This window comes from Podarcis liolepis, assembly GCF_965112155.1.
Source record: "Podarcis liolepis genome assembly, chromosome: 15".
NCBI lineage: Eukaryota > Metazoa > Chordata > Lepidosauria > Squamata > Lacertidae > Podarcis > Podarcis liolepis.
In genome coordinates, this window is record NC_139566.1 from 12,672,269 (window position 1) to 12,693,269 (window position 21,001).

The window sequence follows — 21,001 nt, forward strand, 5'->3', positions numbered from 1 at the left end:
TAGTACAGGAGGAGGGGGAATTAGTGAGGAGCCCATCCACAACTCCTACCCTGATTGGCTGTTTCAAAGAATCAGGGGCGTGGCCTTGAGGAGGGGGCGGTCCTTCTAGCGGAGGTTCTCGCTATGCCTCTCCTACCCGGAAGTTAAACTACACAGTACAGTATAAGGAAGTAGGCAAGGAAGGGTGTCACGTGGGTGAAGCATGGGAGCCACGGGAAAAATCAACCGGCCCCGGACGGTAATTGATCTTTTCTCTCCCCTCCCGCATCTTGTTCCGGGCTTTTGTTTTGTTCCGTTTCATGGCTCTTGTTTTTTGATGTTTTTCCCAATGGGGCTAATAATGTCTAGCATTAGTCTAGAGGAGGGAGGGAGAGCCCGCGGCCTCTCCGATATTGTTGGACGCCACCTCCCGTCAGCACCAGCTAGTATGGCTAGCGATTGGCGATGGTTTGAGTTCAAGTTCAGCAGGGGTTTGGAGGGCCACAGGCTCCCCTATCTCTGGTTTGTTTGTTTGTTTATCACATTTGCATCCCATGTAAAAAAAATTAATATTCCAGGCCCTCCCTTAAAAAAAGCAGCATATGAAATGGGAAGAGTCGTAAGGTGGTACTGAGCTGCATTTGGTGGGTGATGTCTTTTTTGAAAGCTTGCCTAGTTTCAGATTTCCTGCCTTTTGAAAACTAATGCACAGGGAAGATAAACTGAAGGCCATCCTTCTTCCTTGTGTCCTAGCTTTTTACTTGTGAGGATGGTTGTTGAAGCTGAGCTTTTAAAAATACAGTGGTACCTCAGGTTACATACACTTCAGGTTACACACTCCGCTAACCCAGAAATAGTGTTTCAGGTTAAGAACTTTGCTTCAGGATGAGAACAGAAATTGTGCTCCAGTGGCACGGCGGCAGCAGGAGGCCCCGTTAGCTAAAGTGGTGCTTCAGGTTAAGAACAGTTTCAGGTTAAGAACAGACCTCTGGAACAAATTAAGTACTTAACCTGAGGTACCACTGTACCCTCAACCATCAGTCTCAAGTATTGTAGTATTATCTATTGGAATTCTCCCCTTTTGTTCTGCTGCCCTGTGTGGATCTAACATTGAATTGTGGTCATAGGTTGGTGTGGATGTCCTATTCTTGAATGCTTCTCTGTTAAGAAAAAAACACCCTGCTTGTAGGACTAAATACATTTAAAACAGTTCAAAACAGAAACAGCATACACCGCCAACTAAAGATCAGGCAAATTCATGGAGGCCAAGTGGCTACTAGGATGTTGTTGAGATGGTGACTTGTGTGTGTCAAAGTGACTTCTCTCTATTTTAGGAGCTACAGAAAAACCTTTTCAAAAGGCGCCGCGTCCTTAGCAAGCAGAAGAGGAAGAAGCACCGGATTGTAGGTGCTGTGGTGGATGAGGGGCTCATCACCATTCATCACCTAAAGAAACGTTGGTGAGTTATGCTTTGCCTTGGAAGCTCTGGGAGAGTTCGCCCACTGAGAAACCAAAGAAGAAATCAGAGTCTGGTCATTAGGATAATTTGGAGAAAGGCAGTGCCCAGTCCTGCTCCCAGCCTTGAGGTGGGCATGGGGACTGGAATCTAGAGAAGTGGGGAGAGTGTGAGCTGGATTGCTTGGCTTTTTTCTGTCATTCTTGCAAGAAAAGTGGATTTGGCTGGGGGTCACATCTGTGCCATGCATTTTAAAGCACATTGCAATCCAGCAATGCATGGTTTAAAAACTGAAACGTCTCCTCTTTGTGCATCACCACCTCCCTGCCATTTCCCTCTCCAGTTCTAGCTCCCGAGCGAACATTACCCTCTCTGGGAAAAAGAAAAGGAAACTGCTGAAGCAAATCCGCCATTCCACAAAGGAGAAGACAGAAATGCAGGGTAAGTACTTTTAGGGCCAGTCCTTCAGTTCTCCCCCACCTCCTACTCTGGTCCCTTAAGCAGGGAAGCCTTAAATCAGTATTTAAATACTGAAACGCTTAGGGGCCATGGACCATTTTATGCATTCAGCAGATGTAATGGGTGGGACTTTTCTTGGATTTGGCCACTTTAGGTTCTGGAAGGGGTACTTGCATATTTGAATGACCCTGTCCCTGTATAGTAGAAAAAGATTAAGCTGAGTCCACTTTCTGGGCATGTTGGTTTTCTGCATGCAGGAATTATTATGTTTTGTTTCCAGGGGGCAAGGGTAAGGCAGATGGGAGCCCCACTTACACTCTGAAGTGGTGCTATCAAAGAAGAGCTTAGATAGTACTTGGTTTTGGGGGATGTGTAAAATTGGTTCTCTGCTACAGCCTGATTAGTTATGAATATATGAAGCCTCCTTTTAACAGGGATCTCATTGCCCCCCAACTCCAATCAGTTCTAGATATCATGGCCCAAAACATCAGGGGTGATGGGAGTTGCAGACTAGCGACATCCAGAGTGCCACAGACTTTGCACCCCAGTCCCTGACACATGTCCCAGCCAATCTGGGATTACATATGAAAGGCACCGACAGAGGTGCAAAATAGGAATGGGGCTCCAATCCCCATCAGCCCCAACAAGTATGGCCAACAGTCTTGGGTGATTGGAGTGGCAGTCCAGTAACAACTAGAAGGCCACAGTTCCTCCACTCCTACCTTTGTTGATGTGAAGAGCAGGCAATTTTGCTGCTCAAATGAGGGACTGCTCAAAGGAGTACCTTGTTCTCACAGGTGTACTTAGCTTTTAGTGTTGCAGTTCCAGCCCTCTGGATATAAATGATTGGTTGAAATCTGGTGGGTGCTTGATGTCATGTTTTTTGGGTACCCATTGAAGACATGTTTTGTTCAAGGACGCTTCCCTTGATAGGTGTTACAGTCATGTATGAAAATTGATTGTCTGTTTATGGATAGTTTTATTGTTTTTAGAAATTACAGCTTTTAGAAACTGGGGTTTGTGTTTTATCCCATTTTTAAAATGCTTTCATGGCAGTGCTTTCATACCACTGAGCTGCTGTTTTTAAAGTTCCTTTTCTCTCTCCGTATTGCAGTTGACCTTTCTCCAGGTCCAAATAAAAATGCCCAGAGTGGCAAGCGGCAGAAGAAGAAGAAGAATGGGGGGAAAACAGCTGGCCCAGATGTAGAGATGGCAGAAGTGGCAGAAGTGGAGTCTGCAGCAGAACCAGAGAGCTCAGACCTTCCTTTGCAGTCTTAAAGCTCAGTCTCTTCACTCTCTTTCGTTGCCTGCTGGCAGAACTCTGGGGTTAGCAGCAAAGGCCATCCCTGGCTGCAGAACCAGGACTTTGATGTGGCTAGATTTCCGTTAAAAACACACATAGTCTTGAGAGGTTTGCTAGACAGGCTGCAACTGTCTAGTTCCTTTGGCTCTCCAGATATTGCTGAACTACAGCTCCCATCATCCCCTGGCCTTTGGCCATCTAGATGGGGGCTGATGGGAGTTGATGTCCAACAACTTCTAGAGGGGCCCAAATTCCCCATCCCTAAACTAAAAGTAAGGGTGAGGAACATTTTTCTCTCTCTGAGGATTGCATGTTGATGTTGGGTGGGGTGTCAAAACAAAAGTGAGTTGGTGACATGCATACCATGGATACTGTGCACACTTCTATCATCCCCTCCCCCACCAGCTATGGGGCTTATTGATGGTAAAGCATTTTGGGGAGTGTGTGCACTTAATGGAGACTACAGCTGAGGAGGGACATTTTCTGCTCAAAGATCTCTCACCCTCCTGTGCAATAACTGGAAATGCTGGAAAGCAGTCTTCGTTTGGCACCAATATAGAAGGCTTCCCCCCCCCCCAAGCCTAATTTTGGGGTGCAATGTTTGGCAGATGTTCCAGGGTTGAAATATTGTCCCAATAAAATAGCAGAAAACCAGTTCTGTGTCCTGGCTTCTAATTTCTTCCTTGCTCTTTGTGTGTTTATAGGTGGTGGGGAACAACATGTTTATGGGTTATTGGAAGGAGGTCTCTCGATCAAAAATAAAGGAAATCTGAAATCTATAATTTACTATACAGTAGTTTAGAAAAATGGACGCGGGTGGTGCTGTGGGTTAAACCACAGAGCCTAGGACTTGCTGATCAGAAGGTTCCTGCGACGGGGTGAGCTCCCGTTGCTCAGTCCCTGCTCCTGCCCACCTAGCAGTTTGAAAGCATGTCAAAGTGCAAGTAGATAAATAGGTAGCACTCTGGTGGGAAAGTAAACGGCATTTCCATGCGCTGCTCTCATTCACCAGAAGCAGCTTTATCATGCTGGCCACGTGACCCAGAAGCTGGACACCAACTCCCTCGGCCAGTAAAGCGAGATGAGCACCGCAACCCCAGAGTCGGCCATGACTGGACCTAATGGTCAGGGGTCCCTTTACCGTTACCTTAGTTTAGAAAAGGAGGGAGTGTAGCAACTGTTTACCAAGTTGGGAGCTGCTTATGTGAATTGATTGCCACCAGCCCAAGTGCTGGCGCTTAGTTGACATATCAATAGAACGGAACCCCCTCAAATCACGGGAGTAAGTCCCTGTGAACTTGTACTGTGTGTCAAATAAAAAAACAACTCCAAAGGGGTCTTGCGGCACCTGAAAGGTTAACAGGGTAATGAATAATGCAACAGCGAGTGGGAGGGACCCGCGGCGGAGCGGCCGGCCGGGCGATTCGAGAAGCGAAGGGGCGGGCTCATGCCGCGGGATCCAATCAAAAGCCTCGGTGGTGATAGCGCTCTGCGAGACGGGGGAGCCAAGCGGGATCCAAGATGGCGGCGGCAGCCGCGGAGAGGTGAGAGCCGGGCTCACTTGCGGGGTGGCGGCTATGCTGGGTAGGGCGTGGGGGGAGGGCTGTTTTCAGAATGGCTTCCCTCCCTCCCCACCGAAGACCACCAACTCTTCATTCCTCCTGAATTACCCTTCAACTTCCGGGGCTTCCCTTCAGCCCCCGCTCCCTTCCCACAGTCGCCTTATTCCCGCCCTCCAGCCCCACATGGTCTCCCCGCCCCCATTGTGCTTCCACGTCGCTTCTGGAATAGACCTCCTTCCCTCAGGGCGCCCCACAGGTGCGCGTGCTGCTCCTTGCCCCGCATCGCCAGCCCCTGCTCACCCACCCAGCCCATGGTCCCCGAATCCCTTGCAGGACCCCTTTCCATTTCTCCACCCCCCACAAGCCCCTTCTAAGGCTTGCAGACCCCTTACAATGCAGCCACCTGCCTGCACGTCTGTCTACCTGCGCTGTGCGCACACGATGCATTTAAAACACCCAGTGCAAAGAATCCTGGGAACTAATTTACCCTGTCAGGGATCTACAGTTCCCAGCGCCCTTAACCAACTGCACTTTCCTGGAGTCTTAGAATCACAGAGTTGTAGAGTTGGAAGGGACCCTGTCAGTCATCTAGTTCCGCTCCTTGCAATTCAATTGGTCATCTAGTCCAACCTCTCCCCACCCCCAATTCTTTGGGGAGAGCCGTGTACTCTAAATGTATAGTGTGGATGTGCTCCATCTTTGCAATTATTTTTTATTATGAGACAGGTAATCCAATATCTCCATTTGACAGACAGAGTTCAAGAGACACTAGCCCAGGACCCCCAAACAAATCCGTGGCTGCACGGTGATTTTGAATGCAGTTTCTGATGGGCATCTGCTTTAGACATGAGAATAGGATGTTGGGACTAGATGGACCTTTGATCCAGCAGGACTTTTCTTATGTTCATATGTTGCATTCCAGTGGTCCGTCTAAAACAGGGTCCCTACCGCCCACTAGTAGGCATTTCAGGATTCTAGGTGGGCAGTAGGGGGTTCTATGGCACAAGCTGAACCCTCCTTCCATCGAGCACTGGTGGGCGGCAAGGAAATTTTACCATCGAAAAAGATGCATTAGTGGGCGGTAGGTATAACAAGGTTGACTACCCCTGGTCCAAAAGAAGTCATAATGACACCTTTCAAATTACAGGCCCAAAGCCTGCGTGAAAAGTTGCCCCCACACCTTTTGATTTTCAGAATTATTTTTAAATAGTGTAAGTCAATGAAATGTATATTCCTACCCCATTTGTTTCCCCGTTTGAGGCCCTTGAGGTCAGGGATCTGTTTTGTTACTCTGCCGCCTGCTTCTTTCCCTTCCTGGTTAATTGATTACTGTACTTAGTCTTTTGTTTTCCCTTGTATTTGTACAGAAATCTGAAAGGACTGGTATAAACTGGGGGGGGGGGGGTGGAGGGTGAGAATGTGTCATGCACTTTCATGATGGTGATGATGATGATTAATGATAATACTAAAAACAGATCATGTAATTATAAAAAAACCTGTTGGGCTTTTAAGGTGCCACAATTTTTCTTCTTTTTTTAACAGGTGACACAGACACCTCAGTTTTGGCAACTGCCCTGTAAAAGAAGCAAAAAACCATTCTGACTGGCAATTGGCAAGTCAAAGCAATTGAGGAACGGTCCTCTGGCTACAGCAAAGAGTGACACAGTGCTTGCCTTCCATGGGTGCCAAGCTTTATAACGGAAAGTGGAACGCTAATCTGAAGGGACGGCAGGCCTACACAGAACTATTTTCCAAGGGGGCCCTTTCTGTGTGCTGTTTGTATGCTTCCCTCAACGCCACTCAACCGCGCGCAGGCGCAGAAGGGAAGTAGGGGGGACAAAGGGACTGGTTCTTCTGCAGCTTTTCTCCCCCTGGGCGGTATGTCTGCTCTGTGCGATCCCCCAGGGGTGGCAGGGCATCCGGGGTCCACCCCCAGCCCCAAACCAGCAGCTGCTTCTCCATCGCTCAGGTACTGATTCTCTTACCTCTTCTCTCTCCTCCCTGCCACCTGTAAGGGACTAGGACATCCCCTTTACGCTGGCACCACCCAGTCCCCTCATCTTTGAACAGTGTTGATGGTCACTTGCTCTGGTGGCTCTGGAAAGGAATAATTACACTTGCGACATTTTACAGAGGTCCCTGCCTCAAAGAGCATGCAGTCTAAAATCCGAAGAGAAGTGGTAGCAGGGAGGGTTAACACAGGGAAAGCATATGTACCATTTATGTGCATTTTGGGTGAAGTTGCGGCTACTATTGTGCACAGCAACGGGGGTTGGACTAGATGACCCTTGGGATCCCTTCCAACTCTGCAAGTTTATAAGGCTTGTTGGGAAATTCAGAAGTGACAGATAGGGTGCCTTGGGATGGGAAGTAGGACTGGAGGCAGAGCATCTGCTTTGAGCGCAGAAAGTACTAGATTCCGTACCCAGTAGCATCTCCAGGCAGGGCTGGGAAGAACTGCCTGAAGCCCTGGAGCTACTGCCAGTCAGTGTAACCAGTACTGAGCTAGATGGAGAAAGGATTTGACCTGGTATAAGGGAGCTCCCTATGTTAACATGCTGGATCAGACTCAAGGCTAATAATTACAGAATAATTTTTGAAAAGAAGCTCTCACCACTGGACAACTTTCCCCTACCCTGGTCATGTTTTTCTTGTGAAAAGACACATGCATAAGTTTAGATATTTAGCAAATCACATTTTAAAGCAAATTTTAAAAATCATTAACACCAGCCATCGTTTATAAAGTGGACTGTGAGCTTATGAATTAAACAGAACACTTTTTCACGCTGGATGGGGGGCGGGGCGGGAATTGAAAAGAGAGAAATGCCTCTGTGGGAACACATGGTGATAAACCTAGTTTCTGTTGTGAGATGGTAATAGAGTAAAGCAGGCATAGGCAAACTCAGCCCTCCAGATGTTTTGGGATTACAACTCCCATGATCCCTAGCTAACAGGACCAGTGGTCAGGGATGATGGGAATTGTACTCTCAAAACATCTGGAGGACTGAGTTTGCCTATGCCTGGAGTAAGCCCTTGCAAGCAAATTAAGGCCCCACCTGCGCTACACATTTAAAGCAGTATCATACCACTTTAAAACAGTCTTGTTTAGGAACATTGACCCAGGAATGATGCTATGTTTCCTTCTTTCTTCTTTGCCTCCTGCAGTTCACAAGAGCTGGCCCAGGAAATCAAGGCCTTCCTTAGTGGTGTAGACCCTTTGCACGGCAACAAACTCACCCTGAAGGAGCATGCCCGATGCGCCATCCTGCTGCTGCGCAGTCTGCCACCTGCTCGCAGCGCCGTCTTGGACCACCTCCGGGGTGTCTTTGATGAGTACGTGTGCACCTACTTGCTGGACCTGGAGAACAGCGAGGGTGGGCTGGGCTCCATCCGCTCCCAGGGTCCCAACCTGGACGACGTGGTGCAAGAGATCCAGGCCGTGCTGTCCGAGTTCGTCCGCATGAACCCCAAGGCGTGGGCAGGCTTGGTCTCGGCCTGGTCCATCGACCTGATGGGACAGCTGAGCAGCAAGTATGCTGGCCGGCATGGTGTGCCCCACGCCAGCAGCCTCAACGAGCTGCTGCAGCTGTGGATGTCCTGCAAGGCGACTCGGACGCTGATGGAGATCTACACGCAGTGCCTCTCCTCCATGATCAGCACCTGCCCAGACGCTTGCGTGGACGCCCTGCTGGACACCTCCGTCCAGCACTCTCCGCACTTCGACTGGGTGGTGGCCCACATCGGCTCGTCCTTCCCCAACACAATCATCAACCGCGTGCTCTCCTGCGGGCTGAAGGACTTCTGCATGCACGGCACGGCCTCGGCCGACCTCCTCCTCTTCCCTAGCGCCACAGCAGCAGACAAGAGGGTCCCCAAGATCGCCTCGGTGGTGGGCATCCTGGGCCACTTGGCCTCCCGCCACTCCGAGAGCATCAAGCAGGAGCTGCTAAGGATGTTCCATGGGAGCCTGGGCCCCACGCGGGACCAGCAGCAGAAGGCCACCGTGCCCTTCTTGCTCCAGCTGGCCGTCATGTCTCCCACTCTGCTGGGCACCATCTCGGCCGAGCTGGTGGACTCCCTCAAGCCAGGCGTGCTCAACCAGCTGCACCAGCACTTCGCCTCGCTCCCTCGGGAGGATCTGGAGAACATGGTCAGCATCGTGGTGCACCTCATCTGCCAGACGTCAGGAGGAGCTTACCGCACCCTGCAGTTCCTCATCAACACAGCCATGCCGGCTTCTGTCATCACCACCCCGGGTCTGGCTGTCCACGACAGCGTGCGGGAGGCTTGCGACCGTGTCATCCAGCTGCTGCTGCTCAACCTCCAGAAACTGGTGTACAACCGGGGCTCGGCCAGCTTGGCGGAGGCCCCTCCGCGGCCGGTGCCTTTCCTGGATGAGCTGAAGGGCCACGTGCGGGAGCTGTGCGTGGAGACGCTGCGGCTGGAGAGGAAGAGGTTCCTCTGGCAGCACCAGCTGCTGGTCCTCCTCTCCGTCTACTGCACCCCCAGCTGCGCCAGCGAGGCCCTCTTCTTTTTGCTGACGCTGGCCAAGAGCCAGGAGGAGCTCAGCCTGGCCACTCAGCTCTACGCCGTGCTCAGCTCTTGCATGAGCGACCTGCTGCCGGCCACCGTGAAGAAGTGCGTGTGCCAGATCCACGCTGGCAGCCTCTCGGAGCAGCACATGGCTCAGCTCTTCCAGAACCTGGCCTTGATCATGCAGAGGGAGAGTGAGGGCCCCGCTTCCATGGGCCACCAGCTGGGTGAGGCTGTCGCGGCGCACCTCTATGACTTCGGGCAGCTCCTGCTGCACTGCAACCCGGAGGTGGCCCAGGTGGCGGCCTTGCTGCTCTCCGTCTGCCCCATGCCAAAGGCCATCCGGCCAGCTCACCTCCTTTTCCTCATCCGCTCGGCCGTCCACCACTTCTTCCTGGTGCTGCGCTGCAAGTGCCCTACGGGCATCAGCTACGGAAGCCGCCTCCTCTGCTGCCTCAGCGGGGCTTCACCCACCGCTGGCAAGGCCATACTTCAGTACCTGGTGGAGGGGGCCCTGCACCCAGGGAACGCCGAGCTCTTTGGTGGGCTGCCCGAGCCTCCTGCAGTCGGGAATGACCCTGCCGCCCTGGAAGGCACCAAGGTCTCCCTGCTGGATATCAACCGGCGATTTATGACCGCGGTCAACTTCTCAGGGAGTGTGTGGTCTGTGTTCCATGCCGGCGTGATTGGGAGGGGCCTGAAGCCGCCCCACGCCCCCTACCAGCGAGAGCCGGAGGAGGTCTCCCACAACGTCCAGACCTTCCTGGGGTTGCTGCTGCGGTGCTGCGGAGCTGAGCGCTGTGGCCCGGAGCCCTCCCAGCACGCTGCCGTCAGCCCCGAGGCAGCGAAGACGGTGGCGGTGGTGCTGGTGGAGACCGTCTGCCCTGACATTACCAACAGCGAGTTGGCGTGGCCTCCGGAGGAGCACACCCGCAACACAGTGGAGCGGGACATCCAGATCGGGAGGGCTTTTCGTGACAACCCCCTGCTCTTCCAGCTGCTTAGCCTGGTGGCGGCGGGGAGGCCGGCCCTCTGTTACTGCTCGGTGCTTCTCCGCGGCCTCCTGGCGACTCTGATGGCGCACTGGGAGGCTTCGCGGGAGAACGACACCACCAGCTGCCCCTGGCACCTGCAGGCCTCCTGCGCCCTGGTGGCCTGCATGGGCGAGGGCCACCTCCTCCCGCCCGTGCTCAGCAACATGCATGAGATTTTTGACCAGCTGGCGCCCTTTGAGGTCCACCTCTTGCTCCTCAGCGTCTGGGACTACATGCGCGACAACAGCCCGCTGCCGCAGAAGTTCACCTTCAACGCTGGCACAGGACTCTTCTTCCGGGACTTCAGCAGAGACACCGACATTGGCAAATACCTTTGCGTTCTGCACAGCGTCCTGCATAAAAACATTGACCGGCTGGGGCTGCTCTCGGGGCGCTTCCAGATCTAGCGCCCCTTTTGGTGTTTTTGCCCTGTGGGATTAGTCAGCCCGCCTGCCACTGTCAGGGGAGAGAACATCCTGCCTTTTTAAAACTCTGCTTTTGATTGTAAGCAAAGGGGAAACTGTCATATGACTTGTCCAGGTGTGCAGCAGTTGGGGGTTGTCCTGAGAAAGAAGGAACAGAAAGTCCTTCTTTCCCAGGCCTCATCTGTATCCTCAGCTTCGATGTGATGCCACCCCAGCTGGTGTTGGCAGCTTAGTTTGCAGAAGGACCTACGAAGTGTGAGCTGAAAATGCATTTGTAAGTCATGAGATGTTGCTTCAAAAACACAACATGTAGCAAGTAGAGAAGTTGCCAGGATGACCTGGCACTTGAGAGGGTCAGAGGCCTCGGTTAAAGCCAGATGGTACCAGTATGGACACAGTCTTGTGTACTCTGCTATGTGCCATGTGATATGGCTGTCAGTGTCAGTTGACATGGCCATATCCAGGTAGCCTGAGGGGAGAATGCCTGAAGCTTTTGCATTTCTCTATCTTGTTTTTCCAGATCTGTTAGCTCACTTCCTATGGTCATGTATGGCTGGTTTCTCAATGTCTTGCTATGATCTGGAAATCTGTTAAGATTCCCACGGAGGTTACAAATCGCTGAGCAGGTACACATTCCTAAATGCACAAGAATAGGGAGGGAGCAAGGAGGGAAAAATTGGTGAATAAATTCTGGTACAAACCACCCCTCCCCGCAAAAAAACCCAAACCCATTTCCCTGTAATAAAGGACAAATAGATTAAGTAATAATCACTTACTGGGCTGCTCAGTTGGTGAGTGGGTATAAGAATGTGCAAATATTTCTAGTTACACAGAGCTGGTGAAATGTTGCCTTCCTGAAGAGCTCTGCATAACCTGAAAGACTTTCATGTTTCTGGGTTATGCAGAGCTCTTCTGTGGGGCCAAAATGCAAATGTTTCAACATGAGCAGGGCACAGTCAGTACTGCCTTGCTTGACGTGAGAGTGTTTCCCCCAGACTGCTTCACTAAAGTAATGATTTGGGCAGGTGAAGCCATTTGCCTGTGTGGCTGCTTCTTAGAGTGGCTCTGAGCTGGCCATTGATTGCCCCCCCCCTCCTACAATTCCTGGTGATGGGGGTTTGCCACATGGGGTTGTAGCCAGCTAAGTCCTATTCATTGAAACTTTGATTTCAGTGGGCCTTCTCTGAGTAGCACTTGGATACAACACTTTGCATAAACAGATGTGGCCAGCTTATCTTACAAAACTGAGGGCTCTTCTCCAGAAGGTTTCTGATGCTGTTGTGTGGGAACAACTGACCATAATGCCAGAACTTGCCTAAACTTATCCATGCATACTTGAGCACTGATCTATATAGCCAGTCCAAAGAGAGATGTCCCCCTATTGGTACCAGAGCTCCGCTTGTGTGTGACAAAAGTCCTGCTTGACCTCCTTGTGCCTAAATGCCGTCTGGGCAATTACTACTTTCCTTTTCAGGGACGATTCAAGTGCTAGAAAGAGGTTGTGTGTAGCACGGGGTTCTTGCTGTCATTCATTTTCAGCAGGGCTGGAGGGTTGCTGGCCTTTCTGCTTTTGCATCATCACAGCCCAGTTGGGTGGTTTTTGTGGGAGGTGATGGGTTAAACCGTTTTCTAAATAATAAAAAAAGTGATGAAGGAACTTCTGTCCCTTTGCTTTTTCAGTTAGAGACAGAGGGCTAAGAGAATTTCCATCTGGATGGCGAAATAAGCAGTTGCTACAATGTGGTTGAGCAAATTTCAATTTCTTTTTTAAAAAAGGAAAAGGAGCTTATATGACTCTGCAGCTGGCTTGGCATACAAAGAGCAGCTCACACAGCACTGGCACTTTGTCCAGAAACAGTGTTCCTGCAAATTCTTTGTCATTTGTAAAAAATAATCCTCATAATTAAATGACAAATTCCAGCCAACGAAAGAACACCAGCGGCCTTCCACCTGGGGTTGCTCAGGGGTTTAGGAAGCCAAGGAAGCCAATTTTGTGATCTGCGGTTAGAATCAGTGCTGTTTCAAAAGGTTCAGTCTGCCATCTTGATTTAAAAAACCCGTCCAAACACAGAGAAAAACTTGTTCCTTGATCTCGGGAAGCATTGTGCAAAATTTGGTTATGGTATTTTAAGAGGTGTTCAAAATGCAGAGCGAGCCAGCAGTAAATCACACTCTGCAAGTTGGAGTTAACTCTTTATTAGCAAAAACACAATCTGCACAGGAGTGTCAGGCCTAATGAGCAACTCATCTCCAGTAGATGTTGCCTCCATGAAGCAGCTGCTGAGACTAAAGGTCCCCGCCTCCCCACAGCTGCCTACGTCCCCTCCTCCCCAGGGTTTGCCCCAAGCAATTGGCGATGGCGACTATGCGTCGCCAATCGTTTCTCCACCATTTTCATGCGTCTTCTGGTTCTGGGAGGCAGGGAGGAGAGCTTGCAGCAGGAGTGGGAGACACCCTTGACCTCTCTCCTCCCACCCTCCTGCTTCAGCTTCTGCCTCTGATTCCAGACTTCTCTCTGACACAGACTCTCCAGCTCACTAGGCCCTGTTACCTCTTCGGCTTCTGACACCTCCTCTTCCCAGTCTTCTCCTTTGGACTACTACTCATTGTTATCCCACCACCACTCCCCATTCCCCAAGTTCTGATCCTTCTCCCCTTGGTGCTTCTCCATCTTCTTTCTCCCGCCATTCCTTTGTGTCCAGCCAGTCCATAACAACAAAGAACTGTCCAAAATATGTAGCAGATATACATAAAGGTAAAGGGACCCCTGACCATTAGGTCCAGTCGTGACCGACTCTGGGGTTGTGGCGCTCGTCTCGCTTTACTGGCCGAGGGAGCTGGCGTACAGCTTCCGGGTCATGTGGCCAGCATGACTAAGCCACTTCTGGCGAACCGGAGCAGCACACAGAAATGCTGTTTACCTTCCCGCCGGAGCGGTACCTATTTATCTACTTGCACTTTGATGTGCTTTCGAACTGCTAGGTTGGCAGGAGCAGGGACTGAGCAACGGGAGCTCACCCCATCGCAGGGATTCGAAATGCCGACCTTCTGATCAGCAAGTCCTAGGCTCTGGTTTAACCCACAGTGCCACCTGCGTCCCAGTAGATATACATACATACAAACAAACAAACAAACAAAACGTATAAGAACCCTGCTGCATCAGGCCATTGTCTCATCGAAGTCCAGCCTCCTGTTCACACTGACTGATCAGATCCCTCGCAGGTGGACAGAGTGCTGCTGTGCTCATGTCCTGCTTTCAGGTTCTCCACAGGCTTCTGGTTGGCCACTGAGAGAACAGGATACTGGACTAGATGGGTCAATGGCCTTCTTAAGACATTCTTACCCAGGGATGTGTTGCCCTCCAGGTGTCATTGGGCTTTAGCTCTCATCAGCCCCAGGGAGTACAGGCAACAGGGAAGTTGCAGTTCATCAGCACCTGGAAGGCCACAAGGTCACCTCAACTCTAATCACTACACCACACTGCCTTTCTTGATAGCTTAGAATTCAGTGCGGCTTTTACCATGTCAAACTTATTGGCAGCAGCTCTGTAGGGTTTAATTCGGGGTAAATTCTTAGCCCTACATGGAGACACTAATGACTGAATTATTGGGACCTTCTGCATGCGAAGCAGGGGCTCTGCTGTTGAGCTACGGCCCTCTCGCCATCACCAGCTACCTGATCCTGTTAACTGATGACTGGTGCCATATCCACACTGTACATTTAAGCCGCATGGCTTCCCTTGAATAATAATGGGAACTGTAATTTAAGGGTGTTGGGAATTGTAGCTCCTAAGGATAAACTGCAGTTTCCAGGGTTTGGGGGTGGAGAAGCCACAACTGTTAAAGGGGTAGGTTTTTAGCTTTTAAAATTTTATTTGACTAAATCATTCAAAGGGAGATGTGTGTTGGAATAAAAGAGGATATATACAGCCCCAAATGAACAGAGTGTAGTATAAGCCCTCAAAAGAAAAATAGCTCCGTTGGGTTTGGGGCATTGCGGTGGGGGACAGCTGGCTTCTCGTTTTTGGCTAGATGAACACACATCCTACTCACTTTCTAAGATTTCAGAAAGGGGCCAGGACCAGTCGAAGGCTCCTTTCTCAGAATCGGATCCCTGACGTTCATTCCCCCAGGACGGGACCCAGGCGTTCGAGTTTCCTATCTCACAATAGGATCCAGGCACCGAAGCTTCGTGTCATCATGATTTCCCAGAATGGGACCCAGGCGTCCGAGCACTGCCTGCCCCCACCCCCCGCTCCCGGGAAACGTGCCTTTGCCGCCGTGCCTTAGCGGCCTCCGGTGTACGCACGCGCCGGGAAAGCCCGCTCATGAATAATGCAACAGCGAGTGGGAGGGACCCGCGGCGGAGCGGGTCGGCCGGCCGATTCGAGAAGCGAAGGGGCGGGCTCATGCCGCGGGATCCAATAAGAAGCCTCGGTGGGGACGGGGTGGGGCTGATAACCCTCGGCGGGAGGGGGGAGTGAAGCGGGATCCAAGATGGCGGCGGCGGCAGCAGTAGGGAGGTGAGAGCGAGGCTCACTTGTGGGGTGGCGGCTATGCGGGGTAGGGCGTGGGGGGAGGGCTGTTTTCAGAATGGCTTCCCTCCCTCCCCACCGAAGACCACCAACTCTCCATTCCTCCTGAATGACCCTTCAACTTCCGGGGCTTCCCTTCAGCCCCCGCTCCCTTCCCACAGTCGCCTTATTCCCGCCCTCCAGCCCCACATGGTCTCCCCGCCCCCACTGTGCTTCCACGTCGCTTCTGGAATAGACCTCCTTCCCTCAGGGCGCCCCACAGGTGCATCGCCCCACTCCCCGCATCGCCAGCGCCTGCTCACCCACCCAGCCCATGGTCCCCGAATCCCTTGCAGGACCCCTTTCCATTTCTGCACCCCCCACAAGCCCCTTCTAAGGCTTGCAGACCCCTTACAATGCAGCCACCTGCCTGCACGTCTGTCTACCTGTGCTGTGCGCACACGATGCATTTAAAGCACCCAGTGCAAAGAATCCTGGGAACTAATTTACCCTGTCAGGGATCTACAGTTCCCAGCGCCCTTAACCAACTGCACTTCCTTGGATATTTTGCGGTGTAGCTAGGCCTCCCAATGTATGATGTGGGTGCGACCTCTCCACAATTATTTTCTATTATGAAGCAGATAATCCAATATTTCCATTCTGGCAGACTGAGTTCAGGGGACACTAGTCCAAAACCACCTAAGCAAAACCAAGGCTGGGCTTTGATTTCAAACTAACTTAGTTTGCAAGATTCCTCTAGGGATCTGGTTTGACTGAGAGAACAGGATCTTGGACTAGATGGGCCTTTGACTTGATCCAGCTGTCCTTTGTAGCCCATTGGCTAGCCCGCCGTGCTCTGTACCAGTTATTAAGCACAGCACTGACCCTTTTTGCTTGTTGACTATTTCATTTTCAATTACTTTTATTTTGTATGTTCTTGAGGACTGGAAACTTTCTTCTGCTGAGATTTACAGAAAACTATGAAAATGATTTGTACTGTGGACTGTGCTCTGCTCAGTTGAGAACACTGATCCACACATTTTTGCATAGCCATGGGTCTGTGCTGTAGAGCATCTGATTGGAGATGCCACTGGCAGTCAGTGTCAAGAACGCTGGGCTAGATGGACCATTGTGCCAACTCAGTACAAAGCAGCTTCCTACCTGTGCTGTGTTCACAGCTCAGTGGTAGAATATCTGCTTTGCATGCAGAAGGTCCCAGGTTCAGTCCACAAAATCTTTAGATAGAGCTGGAAGAGACCCCTGCCTAAAACCCTGGAGAGCTGTTGCCAGTCAGCTTAGACAAGACTGGGCTAGGTGGACCAATAGTCTGATTCTATATAAGTTGGTTTCCTATGTTCCCTAATACCCATCCCTCTTGTGATTGAACCATGGCATGGTTGTGATGATTTCCCTTACGTTTGTTCTTGTTCTGTGCTTCAAAATACTTTTCAAAATAATGTGAACCACCAAAAAGGACAGATCCCTGCCTCAAGAAATTATGTTTTGAAAAAGATGAGGAACCAAAAAATAAAGGGGCCGTTTTTCTTTTTATCTTTTTACTGAAACTTCCTTCAGAACTTCGTGCTTTTGCATGTGAGGTCTTGGCCAGCCCAGTGTGCTGATCCTTCTATTAGCACATGGCTCCTGCTTTTCAGCCTTTGATCACTCAAATGCAGCATGTGTGGAAACAGGCACTGACCTTCACACCAGCAGTGGAGAGCTCTGTTTGCCCTTTGCACTCTCCCTGTGCCCATAGTTTTGTCTCTAGAAGCTGCTTCCTGATCACTGAATACACAGCAGATGGCTGGATCACATCTTGGCATTCCTGCTATGAATGAGTCTGTTCTTCGAGAACAGGTGTTGGCAGCTTTTACAGTCGTATCTACTCTATACATTGAAAACACTCTCATGCCCTTTTAATAATCACGACTCCCTGTTTCCCACTCAAGAATCCTGGGAACTGTAGTTTGTTAAGGGTGCTGAGAATTGTTGGGAGAACCTTCAACAGCTATGATCCTCTACATCCTTAACAAAACACAGAATTCTTTGGGGAAGCCTTGATTGCTCAAGTGGTATAGAAACTCTGTTCTTATTATGTATTAACATACCCATTTATTAAAGTGTTTATAGACTGCATTTTCAAAAAATTTATAGCAGGTTGGTTTGCAGTGTACAAAATTACATTAAGAGACATAAGAATATCAGTAGATATTCATTGGCAAAAAGAAATCCACATTGCAAAGGCCTGTCTGAATAACAGTTTTTTTGGAGATACATGAAAGGAGGCGGAGATGATTCCTGCCAATCCTTCACTGGCAGGAAGTTTCACAGAGCAGGGGTCACCGAAACCCAGGGTTATGAGGGACCACGAGAACCACCCCATTGCAGGATGCCAGTGATCAAGGTAGAACATAATGCTGAGGCAGGGCTTTCAGCGTGTTGTGGATGTGAGCAAGGGCCGTTTAGGCGGAATCCCACTCTGGTGTTTTTACTAAGGCCCCAAGCTCCACCATTCAGAGACAGGTATAGTGGCTGGAGAAGAGAAGGAAGCACCTCATGAGCCAGAAATGGGGATAATGTGCGTGTCCAAGTACAAATCCCCTTGAATGAGCTGCATATGTGGAATTCTAACTGCCTAATTTTGAGAGAGAGAAAAGCTTTTTCTTGTTGCTGTTGTTAAATAATTAGTAGCCAGAACCCCTTGTTGATGTTCTGCCAATGCTGATTTGTGTGTGACTGCATTTTTGCATGCCTGCCCAGACATATAATTTGGTTACCTACATTTTACTCTTTTATTCTGCCTTTTAATCATAATGGTTTTGTGCATTTCTAATTTGTTAGTAGATTTCAGCTGTTGTTTATCTATAGTTTTAGTTGTACACCATGTAAAGAGGTTTGTAAAAAAATATGTGATTTATAAATCTCCGGCATAAAAAAAAAAAATCATGTTGCGTGGATCAGGCACATGTTTAGTGCTCTACAGATCCTAGCTTCGATCCCCAGTACATCTAGGTCAGGCTGGCAAAGCCTGTTGTCTGAGACCCTGGAGAAATGATGCCAGTGTAGACAGCAGTGAGTTAGATGGAGCAATGGTCTGCTTTGGTGTAAAGCGGTTTTCTGTGTTCCTATCTGGTGATCTTTCTTTTCGTCATTATTACACTACAGATGAGATAAGCCAATCCAGAAGCCATCTTTCAGTTGAGAGCTTGCGCAGGACCTGTGTTTTTTAAACACTGTGGGGAAGGGCTGTAGTTCAGTGGTAGAGCACCCGCAGATGGTCTCAGCAGTCCTGATTACTCCCCACCAAAGGATTTTGTTTAATGCTAGAGTATGATTCTCTTAATGAGCCACACACTGGGCAAAAGATTCCTGCATTGCTGGGGTTGTACTTGATGGCCCTCATGGTCCCTTCCAACTCTACAATTCTGTGATTCCATTACTCTATCTATCTTCTGGGGACCATTCCCATTCTCCTTTCCCTTTTTCAGTGAAGCAGTTGAGCTGCCTGTGTCAGTGGGGTCTTAGCTTTGAAAAGGCATTCTGTCTGTGCTGCTTGGGTTAGGCTGGTGTAGGAATTCCAGATGGCACCTGGGCCTTAAACATCCCTTTTGAGCACAATCCAGGTCGTTGTAGGATGAACCTTGTTGGTTAATGCTAGCTGGCCTGGAGCAGGCACCTTTCGTGAGACCCTGGTCCATCTAGCTCAGTATTGTCTGCACTTACTGGCAGCAGCACTCCAGGGTTTCAGGCAGGGAGTCTGCCCTACCGCTGCCTGGAGATAAATCCGGGGCCGTTTACATCAAAACGCACTTGCTATCTCTGTGAGCCAGCAGCCCTCAAGTACAAGTGGTGGTGGGGAGTCTGCAAGTTAACAATGTGTTGCATGGAGAAATGTCTTCCTTCTCAATAGACTCGAGATGGCAGCTCTTGCTTGGTTAGCTCTTTCCCTGGCTGTTGTCACTGCTGTGGACAGAAGCAACTTCAAGACATGCGACCAGAGCTCCTTTTGCAAGTAAGTTGGGCGTCTTATCTCTGCTGTCAGAGGAGGACTCTCCAGTGGGGAGAGCGTTGCTGTTGCACTCAGGTACTGCTTGTGGTCTTCCCTTACTGCTTGTGGTCTTCCCTTACTGCTTGTGGTCTTCCCTTACTGTTTGACCAGTACAGTGGTACCTCTGGATGCGAATGGGATCCGTTCCGGAGCCCCATTCGCATCCTAAAGAGGACGCAACCCGTGCGTGCGCGGGTCACAATTTGCCGCTTCCGCGCATGCACGTGACGTCATTTTGAGCGTCTGTGCGAGCGGCGAAACCCGGAAGTAACGCGTTCCGTTACTTCCGGGTCACCGCAGAGCGCAACATGAAAACGCTCAACCTGAAGCATATTTAACCCGAGGTATAAGAACAGGATACAGGACCAGGTAGGCCTCCGGCCTGATCCAGGAGGCTCTTACCTTCTTACAATAAACGCATCAGCCAGCCACTGATTTTGACTCCCCCCACCGGCCAGAGTGTGCCTCTGAACAGCAGTTCCTGGAAATCATTTACTGTTGTCGTCAACAGGCTTCCCACCAAGGTATCTGGCTGACCAGTGTGGAAACAGGATGCTGGACTTGATGAGCAGTGCTTGTCTGATGTTCTTGTTATTTATTTATTTCTTCATTGTATTGCTCCAAAGGAGCCCAGAGTGAAAAATAGCAGCATTAAAACAATATTAATAAAAGCAGCTTAGAAACATTTTTTTAAGAAAAAAGTTTAAATGTTTGTCCTGGCTGAGGAAAAAGGGCTGGCACTCATTTCCTCAACAGGATTCCTGTTCCCTGAGGAAGGGCTGCGGTCCTTTCCCTGTGCCGTGAAGTTTCCTCTTGTGGCTACGAGTACAGAAACAAACAAGCTTCCTAAAATGGGAGGGGGAGATAGTAAAAGGTGGCCCTGATCATTTGCCTCCTGTAACCATGGTTTCCTCTCCCTAGGCGCCAGAGGAACGTGGAAGCTGGGAGTTCACCCTACAGAGCGCTGCTGGAGTCGTTGCAGCTCAGCCAGGATTCCATGAAGATCCAGCTCATCAATGAAGCAAACAAGGTGAATTGATGAGTTGAAACCCTAGGTAGCCGTGGTGGTGTAGTGGTTAGAGTGTTGGACTAGGACCTGGGAAATCGGGGTTCAAATCCCCAATCAGTCATGAAGCTCTATGGGTGACCTTGGGCCAGTCACATTATCTTGACCTACCTCACAGGGTCCTTGTAGGGAATAACTGAGGAATGGGATGAACCATGCACTCTTGGGAGAAAAAGGTAGGATATAAATGCAGTAAATAAGCTCTTCTGCTTACCTGCTTAAGAAAGCTGAAGTGGCCAGCCAGATGGAGATGTCAGTCACCAACCTGGCGTCCAGGGATCTCCATGTGGTCGCGATGGGACCCATGTAATTTGCAAAACACGCCTGGTACCTAGCTAATTTTGAACACTGGTTGGAGGGCATCTGCAAGAGAGACCTTGGATAACTGCTGCCCTAGAGGAGAGAGTGCTTGACTACAGTGCCAAATTTATGACCTGGTATAAGGGGACGCGGGTGGCGCTGTGGGTTAAACCACAGAGCCTAGGACTTGCCGATCAGAAGGTTGGTGGTTCGAATCCCTGCGACGGGGTGATCTCCTATTGCTCGGTCCCTGCTCCTGCCAACCTAGCAGTTCGAAAGCACGTCAAAGTGCAAGTAGATAAATAGGTACCGCTCCGGTGGGA

General features: G+C 50.2%; 3 protein-coding genes across 4 annotated transcripts in view; all 3 read left to right on the forward strand.

The window, feature by feature from the left end:
• The first annotated feature begins 92 nt into the window (after positions 1-92).
• LOC310694125 (uncharacterized protein C11orf98) lies at positions 93-3,851 on the forward strand. The gene is made up of 4 exons (XM_083476884.1): positions 93-238; positions 1,314-1,438; positions 1,779-1,876; positions 3,009-3,851. Exons 1-4 carry the CDS (start codon positions 203-205, stop codon positions 3,170-3,172), a joined length of 423 nt encoding a protein of 140 aa, XP_083333010.1. The 5' UTR covers positions 93-202; the 3' UTR covers positions 3,173-3,851.
• Positions 3,852-4,634: 783 nt separating this feature from the next.
• INTS5 (integrator complex subunit 5) lies at positions 4,635-12,408 on the forward strand. The gene is made up of 3 exons (XM_083477516.1): positions 4,635-4,741; positions 6,302-6,728; positions 7,925-12,408. The coding sequence occupies exons 2-3, from the start codon at positions 6,541-6,543 to the stop codon at positions 10,731-10,733; spliced, it is 2,997 nt and encodes a 998-aa protein (XP_083333642.1). The 5' UTR covers positions 4,635-4,741; positions 6,302-6,540; the 3' UTR covers positions 10,734-12,408.
• A 2,787-nt stretch (positions 12,409-15,195) lies between these two features.
• GANAB (glucosidase II alpha subunit) overlaps positions 15,196-21,001 on the forward strand; it is a 35,122-nt gene continuing 29,316 nt past the window's right edge. Inside the window, exons 1-3 of one of the 2 annotated variants that reach the window (XM_083477511.1) lie at positions 15,196-15,273; positions 19,175-19,276; positions 20,234-20,342. In XM_083477511.1, the coding sequence (XP_083333637.1) occupies positions 15,248-15,273; positions 19,175-19,276; positions 20,234-20,342 (237 nt within the window). In that variant the 5' untranslated portion in view covers positions 15,196-15,247. The remainder of the gene's footprint in view (positions 15,274-19,174; positions 19,277-20,233; positions 20,343-21,001) is intronic. The other variant, XM_083477512.1, reaches the window with a different exon arrangement.

Coding starts and splice junctions, on each gene's coding strand:
- LOC310694125 (XM_083476884.1), top strand. CDS start 203: ATGGGAGCCACGGGAAAAATCAACCGGCCCCGGACG. Junction 239..1,313: donor AAATCAACCGGCCCCGGACG/GTAATTGATCTT, acceptor TCTCTATTTTAG/GAGCTACAGAAAAACCTTTT. Junction 1,877..3,008: donor GGAGAAGACAGAAATGCAGG/GTAAGTACTTTT, acceptor TCCGTATTGCAG/TTGACCTTTCTCCAGGTCCA.
- INTS5 (XM_083477516.1), top strand. CDS start 6,541: ATGCTTCCCTCAACGCCACTCAACCGCGCGCAGGCGCAGAAGGGAAGT. Junction 6,729..7,924: donor GCTGCTTCTCCATCGCTCAG/GTACTGATTCTC, acceptor TGCCTCCTGCAG/TTCACAAGAGCTGGCCCAGG.